This window comes from Protobothrops mucrosquamatus, unplaced genomic scaffold, assembly GCF_001527695.2.
Source record: "Protobothrops mucrosquamatus isolate PMUCROS unplaced genomic scaffold, P.Mucros_1.0 scaffold2885, whole genome shotgun sequence".
In the NCBI taxonomy this organism is placed as follows: Eukaryota; Metazoa; Chordata; class Lepidosauria; order Squamata; family Viperidae; genus Protobothrops; species Protobothrops mucrosquamatus.
This window is the reverse complement of record NW_015388913.1, coordinates 10389-20324: the sequence shown is the minus strand read 5'-3', so window position 1 is coordinate 20324 and position 9936 is coordinate 10389. Positions and strand designations below refer to the sequence as shown.

The 9936-nt window shown below is 44.7% G+C and overlaps 1 protein-coding gene across 1 annotated transcript in view; it reads left to right on the top strand.

Annotated features, from left to right (window-relative positions):
- Positions 1–9247, top strand: part of KIN (Kin17 DNA and RNA binding protein) — a 17449-nt gene extending 8202 nt beyond the window's left edge. Inside the window, exons 6-12 of the mRNA XM_015825932.1 lie at positions 1792–1852; positions 2655–2784; positions 3854–3904; positions 4422–4490; positions 6618–6717; positions 7714–7814; positions 8170–9247. Of these exons, the coding sequence (XP_015681418.1) occupies positions 1792–1852; positions 2655–2784; positions 3854–3904; positions 4422–4490; positions 6618–6717; positions 7714–7814; positions 8170–8250 (593 nt within the window). The 3' untranslated portion in view covers positions 8251–9247. The remainder of the gene's footprint in view (positions 1–1791; positions 1853–2654; positions 2785–3853; positions 3905–4421; positions 4491–6617; positions 6718–7713; positions 7815–8169) is intronic.
- Positions 9248–9936: the final 689 nt, after the last annotated feature.

Below are 9936 nucleotides of genomic sequence, written 5' to 3'. Positions count from 1 at the left end.
TTGATGGTCCCCATAGTTTTCCCAAACCTCTGGGAAGGTTTCCAGTGAATAATTCTGGCAACTCGGTCCTGATGCTGCTTGTAATCAGTTTCTGATTATTATTTTTTTCACAGTAATCCATTAGTAAATTATTATTTTATTTAAATTTGTTTGGCTGCCCACTTCCATTGGAGTCTCTGTGGTGTACAAAACGAGGAAAAAAATAAAAACGGCTAAAAACATGGGCTCAGACAGACAGCCCAGATTAAAATAATCTTACAAAGAAGAAAATTGGCAAAACGAAACACTGAGTTCTAGTCCTGCCTTAGGCACAAAGGCCAGCTGGGGGGACTTTGGATCAATCACCAGCAGACAGTGAGTTCTAGTTCCACCTTAGGCTTGAAAGCTGGTTGGATGACTTTAGGCCCGTCACCAGGAGACAGAGAGTTCTAGTTCTACCTTGGGCATGAAAGCTGGTTGGATGACTTTAGGCCAGTCACCGGGAGACAGTGAGTTCTAGTTCCACCTTAGGCGTGAAAGCTGGTTGGATGACTTTAGGCCCGTCACCAGGAGACAGCGAGTTCTAGTTCCACCTTAGGCGTGAAAGCTGGTTGGATGACTTTAGGCCCGTCACCAGGGGACAGCGAGTTCTAGTTCCACCTTAGGCATGAAAGCTGGTTGGATGACTTTAGGCCCGTCACCAGGAGACAGCGAGTTCTAGTTCCACCTTAGGCATGAAAGCTGGTTGGATGACTTTAGGCCCGTCACCAGGAGACAGCGAGTTCTAGTTCCACCTTAGGCATGAAAGCTGGTTGGATGACTTTAGGCCCGTCACCAGGAGACAGCGAGTTCTAGTTCTACCTTAGGCATGAAAACCAGCTGAATGGCCAGTCCGTCTCCCTCAACCCAATCTACCTCACATGGTTATTGTAGTGGGGAAAAAAGGAGGAGGAAGGAGTATTAGGTATGTTGGCTGTCTTATCTATAAAAATATTAAAGGCAGAATAAAAAAAATTGAAAATAAATATCAACCCCAAATCTGGGATATTGAGACGGGTAATCCTATATTTGCTAGAATTTATGGGGAAAGAAGAATTCTCAGGGCAGATGCACAAAAACTTTCTCATGTGATTTATATACTTATTACTTTTTTCCCCCTCTTCTGCCACAATCTGTTCGCTCCCCTGCCGTTTCACGGTCTAAGACAGGGGTAGGCAACCTTGGCTCTTTTATGACTCGTGGACTTCAACTCCCAGAATTCCTGAGCCAGCCATGCTGAGGGGAAAAGGAGAGGTTTCCATGCTGAGCCATGCTGGCTCAGGAATTCTGGGAGTTGAAGTCCACGAGTCATGAAGGGGCCATAGTTCCCCCACGCTGGCTCAGGAATTCTGGGAGTTGAAGTCCACGAGTCATGAAGGGGCCATAGTTCCCCCATGCTGGCTCAGGAATTCTGGGAGTTGAAGTCCATGAGACTTAAAAGAGCCAAGGTTGCCTACCCCTGGCCTAAGAAATACCTATTAAAGCAGTGTTTCTCAACCTTGACAATTTTAAGACATGTGGACTTCAACTCCCAGAATTCCACAGCCAGCATTGCTGGCTGTGGAATTCTGGGAGCTGAAGTCCACATGCCTTAAAATTGTCAAGGTTGAGAAACACTGTATTAAAGCCTCCCTGATACATTGGAATCCACCCTACCAATTCTTTCATTCCTGTTGTTTATCTGTGGGAGTGGTTGGCAATGTGGCATTTGAATTTATGGATCCCCAAAGGTGGTGCATAAAAAAAAAGAGTGATCTTTTCTCTTTGTTTTAGTGACCTTTAACCTGGGCAAAGGGGCCAGCACTTCAGCTGCTGCAGCACCACCCAAAGGGAGGCAAGTATTATCATTGGCCAGCCAGATATTCAGGCTGGACGTGGCTTTTTTCTCCACTCCTTTCCAAGGACCTGGGACAGGCAGAGGTTGGTGCTTAATAAGGTTAAAGGTTACAGGCGTTAATGTTAAAGGTGTTAAAGCAAGGAGATATTGGACAAAGATTTACACTTGGCTAGAAAAAAAGGTTAGAGAAACACATAGACCAGGGGTAGGCAACCTTGGCTCTTTTATGACTCGTGGACTTCAACTCCCAGAATTCCTGAGCCAGCCATGCTGAGGAGAAATGGAGAGGTTTCCAAGCTGAGCCATGCTGGCTCAGGAATTCTGGGAATTGAAGTCCACCAGTCATAAAAGGGACCATTCAGCCATGCTGGCTCAGGAATTCTGGGAGTTGAAGTCCAAGAGTCATAAAAGAGCCAAGGTTGCCTACCCCTGGAGTAGGGAGATGCTGCAAGGGTCGTCAGTCTAAAAACCTGTCATAGGTCACTTTTTTCAGTGCTGTTGTAACCTTGGTCGCTAAATGAACTGTTGTAAATTGAGGACTATCTGTAAACCCTCATAGGGCTGGTGCGTTGCTTCTGGGAATTTCCTGTCCTTCCCTCCCTCCCTCCCTCCCCCGAGCAACAGGGCAAGCCAAGCATTTGACGCTCATCTGAATCCAATCAAAACTCAGTGTTACTCTTGGGACTCGGGAAGGAAACCTCAAACCCCTTTCCATACTAGGGGACTAAGGAAAATCACACCTTCGCATCTGGACAGACTCTACAACACAAGGGTATTAATCCATGTCTGTTTTCTCCAGCTTGCTTGGCCCCAGTGTGCTGAAGCCCTCGGGAACGCTGCTCCCCGTGAAGCGGAAAGAAACCCCTCCAATTTCAAAGCAGACTAAGGAGAAAAAGAAGAAAAAAACCGCTCTCGACGAGATCATGCAGGTGTGGTGGAGACCCAGTTACTGACGCATTCTGCTCGGTGATTATTATAAGCAGGAGCAATACTGAAAGTGGTTAGGGGACAACCAGAGGACATCTGTGGGGTCCTTGGTGCTCTCTGAGCTTGGTTGTTTTCTTGCAGACCTTTCATGGCCCAACTTAGGTAACATCATCAGTGCTAGAAGGGTGTGAGGAGGAGGATTTGGGGGTCCTTGTTGTTTTCTTGCAGACGTTTCATGACCCAACTAGGTAACATCATCAGTGCTAGAAGGGAGAGGCGTTTGTGGAGATGAGGAGGAGGATTGTGGGGTCCTTGGTGCTCTCTGAGCTTGTTTTCTTGCAGACATTTCATGACCCAACTAGGTAACATCATCAGCGCTAGCAAGAAACGTGTCTGAGCACTCAGGGCTCCACAGTTCAGCATTGAACTAAAAATATTCTATCAGCAGAGAATGTTTTTCATTTGCCAATGTGCCCATGCGAGGCAACGAAGACTGGTGATAATATTTGAGGGGTGGTGGTGTTTTGTTTATAGGAAAATGGCAGAGATCAAAATCAAGGGGATCATAAAACTTAACTCCTAGTTTAGCTGTTTACTAGCACATTGCCAACTAGTTAGTAACCATTCGATCTCCTACATCGGTTGGATCTCACCTTAAGTCTTGTATCCAGTTCTGGGCCTCTTCTTGAAGGATGGTTCACAGACTGTTGCTGTATCCCAAGGTCGCTTTTTACAACCTTAGCAAAGTAAGAATTCCACCATCTAGTTCAGTGTTTCTCAACCTTGACAATTTTAAGGCAATGCTGGCTGTGGAATTCTGGGAGTTGAAGTCCACATGCCTTAAAATTGTCAAGGTTGAGAAACACTGATCTAGTTAATACGAGGATCTCTTATCGTTAAGAATATACTCTCCATATTCCAGTTGCTTCTGATTTTCTGGAAGTCACAAAGCCATTCTTTAAACGTTTTTTAGTATTTTAGGGTATCTTCTGGACATGATCTCCAGTTGATCTCGCCTGCGAGGCCAAAATGAATAATATATGTATTTTTTTTCCCTTTTATTTCTCCTAGTTTGAAGAAGAGAAGAAAAAGTCTGCCCGACTAGACTACTGGTTGCAACCTGTAAGTATCCAAGTTATTGTCTGGAATCTGTCGTGATGTAGCCTCCGGGAATAAGTGGGTAGATTTTTACGTATCCCTTTAAGTATTTATAGTGGTCTCTTGTCTTATGTACAAGATCAAGAGTTTTGTGGGGTTTTTTTTTCCCTTTTGAAAAAGTTTTTTTTCCTTGAAGACATTTCACTTCTCATCCAAGAAGTTTCATCAGTTCTGGATGGATGGTGGGGTGGGGTGGGGTGGGGTGGGGATGGAAGGTATTACTTATATTAGCAATAACAACAGCAAAATCCCTGTTTTTTGGAAAGCTAGGAAATTAAGGAAAATGTATTTTTCCTGACCCTCTGCTTTTTATATATATATAGGAGACTCTGGTCTCCGTCTCTGTTCTCCATCTCCGTTACAATTCATTTCCGGGGTAAATCTTACTGTTACACTCAATTTCACCGTATTGCAGAAAGAATTAACTGCAGAAAAGAGGTGAGATCTACTTGCCTGTCATTAACTTTGCTGTCTTTTCTAGGAAATCGTGGTCAAAATCATAACCAAGAAACTCGGCGAGAAATACTACAAAAAAAAAGCCATTGTTAAGGTGAGTAGAGCATCTTTTATCTGTCCTCCAAAAATATGGGTCATAGACAGGGGCAAGTGTGAGTTAATAATAATAATAATAAAGTTGGACGGGATCTTTTGCTAGAATTGGGTATGTCTAGTTTAACGAAGAGAAGGACGAGGGGGGACGTGATGGCAGTGTTCCAATATCTCAGGGGCTGCCCCAAAGAAGAGGGAGTCAAGCTATTCTCCAAAGCACCTGAAGGCAGGACAAGAAGCAACGGATGGAAACTCATCAAGGAGAGAAGCAACCTAGAACTAAGGAGAAACTTCCTGACAGTTAGAATAATTAACCAGTGGAACAACCTGCCTCCAGAAGCGGTGAATGCTCCAACACTGGAAGTTTTAAAGAAGAGACTGGACAGCCATTTGTCTGAAATGGTATTGGGTTTCCTGCCTGAGCAGGGGGTTGGACTCGATGACCTCCAAGGTCCCTTCCAACTTTATTATTATTATTATTATTATTATTATTATTATTATTATTATTATTATTATTATTATTATTATTATTATTATTATTATTATTATTATTATTATTATTATTATTATTATTATTATTAGTTTGGACAAATGGCTGTCCAGTCTCTTCTTAAAAACTTCCAGTGTTGGAGCATTCACCGCTTCTGGAGGCAGGTTGTTCCACTGGTTGGAACAGGTGTAAATAAAAACGTTGCAAGGGAGGATGGGTGGAATAATACAAAACAGGTAGTCCTCGATTTACGACGATTCATTTCGCAACCGTTCGAACGGCACTGAAAAAAAGTGACTTATGACCATTTTCCCCAGGGTCACGTGATCCAAATTCAAACGCTCGTTAACTGACCCCCGCAGTGTCCCGAGGGTCACGTGATCCCCTTTTGCGACCATCTGACAAGCAAAGTCCACGGGGGAAAGCCGGGTTCGCTTAACAACGGTGTTACTAACTTAACAACTGCAGTGATTCGGTTAACACTTGTGGCCAGAAAAGCCATAAAATGGGGCAAAACTCACTTTAACAACTGTCTCACTTAGCAATAGCAATTTGGGGCTCAGTTGTGGTCGTAAGTCGAGGACTACCTGTAATAAGAGTTGGAAGGGACCTTGGAGGTCTTCTAGTCCAACCCCCTGCTCAGGCAGGAAACCCTATACCAGGGGTCTGCAACCTTGACAACTTTAAGACTTGTCCACAAGTCTTAAAGTTGTCAAGGTTGCAGACCCCTGCCCTATACCATTTCAGACAAATGGCTGTCCAGTCTCTTCTTAAAAGTGTTTTTGCTTCAAGTGTTTTTGCTTCAAGACCCCTTATGGAACCTCACTGTTCCTGCTAGCTAAGCATGCTGGGACTTGAAGTCCAGGACAACTAGTGAGGACCAGTTTCTTACGCTAAAATATAACTCGATTGGAAGATGTGAAGGAGGGCTTAACTATAGACCACCTAGTTCTTGGATCGTGCAACAGTTCAATCAATTAACCAGGGCTGGCAAGTCAAAAGATCCAGGCAACGTGAAAAGCCCAAACCAACTGTCTTATGGGTAGTCCTTGACTTACGACAAGTCTTTCCCTTGTGGCCATTGCAGCGTTCCCATTTCACACGCTCAGACCTAGGGCATAAAAGCAATCAGAAGGTCTTTAGAACGGTGTGGCAGCGTTGCAACGTCCTGTGATCGCCATTTGCGACCTTCCCAAGCGGTGTGTGACAAGCCAAGTCAACGGGGGGAGTCGGCTTCAAGTAACAATTGCCCGATTCGCTTAACGGCCGTGGTAATTCGCTTACCAACCACAAGAGAAACGGTTGTAAAATTGGGTTTAACGGATTTAACAGCCACATACGGCCCTTAGCAACAGAGGTTCCACCTGCGTCCAGGCGAGATGGGCATCACATAAATACATTCAATAAAAATAAGTGAAATTGTGGGTCCTGAGTCATGAACTATCTCTATAGCTGACTATGATGGCCTCGTTCCCACAATGTGTGAACAGGCAATGTGGCTTGTTGGTTTCGGGCAGGCGTTGTGAAATGTAAATAAACCACGGTTTCATGTGTTCGTACAGTTAGATCTGAGCCTTTTTTCTTACCATTTAAGAATAATCAGTGACGAATTTTTCCTTTTAACCATTGATGTGACAGGAGGTAATTGACAAATACACAGCAGTTGTAAAGTTGACCCATTCCGGAGATAAACTCAAACTTGACCAGACACATCTGGAGACGGTGATCCCAGCCCCGGGTAAGTTTGGGGGGCAAGATAATTCTTACTAAAAGAGGGAGCCCTGTTTTTAAATGTATGTTCCCCTGGCTGTCTTTCACACTCTCATTGGGAGATCGTGGTTAAATAGAGCTTCTCATATCCTGGTCAGCTCATTAGTTCACTTAGCAACCGTGTTACTAATTTGACAACTGCAGCCAGGGGTAGGCAACCTTGGCTCTTTTATGACTGGTGGACTTCAACTCCCAGAATTCCTGAGCCAGCATGGCTAAGCATGGAAACCTCTCCCTTTCCCCTCAGTGTGACTGGCTCAGGAATTCTGGGAGTTGAAGTCCACGAGTCATAAAAGAGCCAAGGTTGCCTACCCCTGTCCTAAGTCCTCCTGTTCTAAGCGGTGAGCCTCCTAAACCAGGGGTGGGCAACCTTGGCTCTTGTATGACTCGTGGACTTCAACTCCCAGAATTCCTGAGCCAGCCACGCTGAGGGGAAAGGGAGAGGTTTCCCAGCTGAGCCATGCTGGCTCAGGAATTCTGGGAGTTGAAGTCCCAGTCTCTACTCTGTAAACCGCTTAGAGAGGGCTGTAAAGGCACTGTGAAGCGGTATATAAGTTTATTGCTATGAAGTGTGTGGGATTAGCTGAAAGGAAGATTCAGATAGCATGTTTAAACCAAAACTAAGATAATCGGAGCTTATCCCAAACTAGGAAGCAAACCATTTCTGTTGTCACAGGGTGGTTTATTTATCACATCCCATACATTTTGCTCCTACGGTTGGGGAGTTCAAATCCCATTCCAATAGCAAAGGCACACAGAAGACTGTGGCGTTAGTAAAATAGAAAAGGGCCTAAATCATGGGTTCTAGAAATTGACTCCCAACATCTTGAGATCAAAGGAAGAAGGAGGGTAGATCTCTCTCCCAGGAGTTAGTAAGTAGGCCAGGCATAGGAGAAAAGCACTGGGTTAGATTGACAGATGTCAGGCTTGAGGTAGGTTAGACTCATCCCTGTTCACCTTACAGGTAAAAAGGTGCTGATTTTAAATGGAGGCTACAGAGGGAACGAAGCCATGTTACAGAGTATCAGCGAGAAGGCATTTTCAGCCACAGTCCTCATTGAATCGGTAAGTGTGTCGTAGTAGTTGTGTAAGGTGTCGTTTGGAAGTGGGCAGCCGAATCCTGTCCTTGTTTATTTACGATTCCTACAAGAAATTTAGAAAATGGATTAATTCAGTGAACTCAGGGTTTTGTGTAAATGCCCTTGAAATGTTATTCCTTTGGCCGGCTGAATCTTGCCTGGATTCTAGAAGTCTACAGTTCTTGACGTTGCCAAGCTTGGAGACCCCTGATGTAATGTATCCAATGTAGGATAATTTGATCCTGTTGGGCCTTGAGTGAGATGATCCCTTGGTTTGTCGTCTTGGTGTCCACAAGCTTGAACATCTTTAAAGCTTCCTTTCGTTTAACTTCTCTCTGCAGGGACCTCTGAAAGGACGTCAGGTGGAGGGTGTTCCATACGAAGACATTTCCAAGTTGGCCTCCGTTGACCAAAGGAGCTGATGGAACCAGCCAGGTACATCTCTTGAGATGGCTGCAGGTGAACAAGTCCAGCACGCTAAACTCACGAGTTGAACCGTCAACTTCAAGGAGCAGACAAGATTTCTGACAGATGCCCTATAAATACAGTACATTGGATCCTCTATTTAAGCCCTTTGTATCTCAACCACGGGCGACTTCATAATTTTGATTCGATTGGTTCATCTGCAGAACAGTATCGGCCACCTGTAGTCCTGTCAGAGACTTTTCTGTAATTTATGTCTCCTGCAGAAATGGAAAGCCCCCATGGTTGGAATCCTCATGGTGTTAAAACTTCAGGGGTGCCAGCAACGAGTTTAGCTTCCTCACACACAACCTGATACAAAAATAGTCCTCCATTCCTTCGGGATGGGAAAGACCACCAATAGGATGTCGACCACCCCGTAAAAAGCATAACCTGCCAACTTTTTAAATGGCCGATCTAAGTCATGGATTCTGACGGAATCAGAGGATCGTCAAAGAGCCTCTGGTTTTTCAAATATATTTTTTCAGTCCCTCCTTGTAGCAGAATCTGCCCTTTGCTTCTTGTGGGACGTTTTATCGGATCTGAGGAAAAGATCTTCTGAATGGCCCAAAGATCTGATCTTACAGTGAGGAAAAGATCTTCTGAATGGCCCAAAGATCTGATCTTACAGTTAGGTGGATCTTCTGAATTCAGCTACAACCTGGGACCTATTTTTGCATTGCACTGTTTAGCCACGTGGAAATATTTGGAGGATTGGCAGCAATCGCTCTACGCTTGGAAATCCAGATTTCTTGATCTGGGCCTTCGCTGTACCATAACTGGTTCTTTGGACCCCAGCAGGAGCGTCCGTCAGTGGTTTTTTAAAAATTGTATAATGATTTTGTACAGAAGAGAGAAGATGGAAGTTATTTTATTGGTGCAAGTGTTTCTTTTTAACCGTTGTGCGTTACCCAAAGTAAATGGACTTGGAGGCCCTTCAGTTGGCTCATAGCTTTATTTTAGAATAAAATGGCTTCTGAACTTGGGCGTTGAAGTATATTCCCTTGAAGTTGTGAATTCGCAGGATGGGCTCTTCAAATTAAATTCAGAAGAGCAGACTCTTCAGATCCCACCGAGATCCAGTGTGGTGATCTGCTGCTTGTCACAATCCACGCGTTGCCTAAAGCAAGGGTCCCCAACTCCAGGTCCATGGACCAGCACCGGGCCGTAGCATGCCGGAAACTGGACCACACAAACAAGCAAACCCCCATCTGTGGGATGCAGGCAGCACGCGAAATCACGCTTCTTCCAGTCCGGGGAAAAACCTCTCTCCACGGAATCGATCCCTGGTGCCCAAAAGCTTGGGGGGGGGGGCTGACCCAAAGTTATAAGTGTGAACAAATTGGGGCTGATCTGTATTTATGGTACAACACTGAACCCTTGTTTATTGCCATCCAGGCTGTCTTCTTACAGGTTTAAGTGGTTCACTTACAAACTTAGCTTACGTATTCACACAAGGTGCCAAGCTTTGTTCCAAGCGTGACTAGCTTTCTCGTCCATCGTAGGATTGAAAATGGTTAGTTCGTGCTTCGCTGCATTGCTCAAACCCAGAAAACGGTTTCATTCAACCAGGTTAAGGGAGTTGTGAGAATGCAGCAGCCCCCTTTTTCTTCTGATAAGCAGTGCAGCGATTGGGGGAACCTATA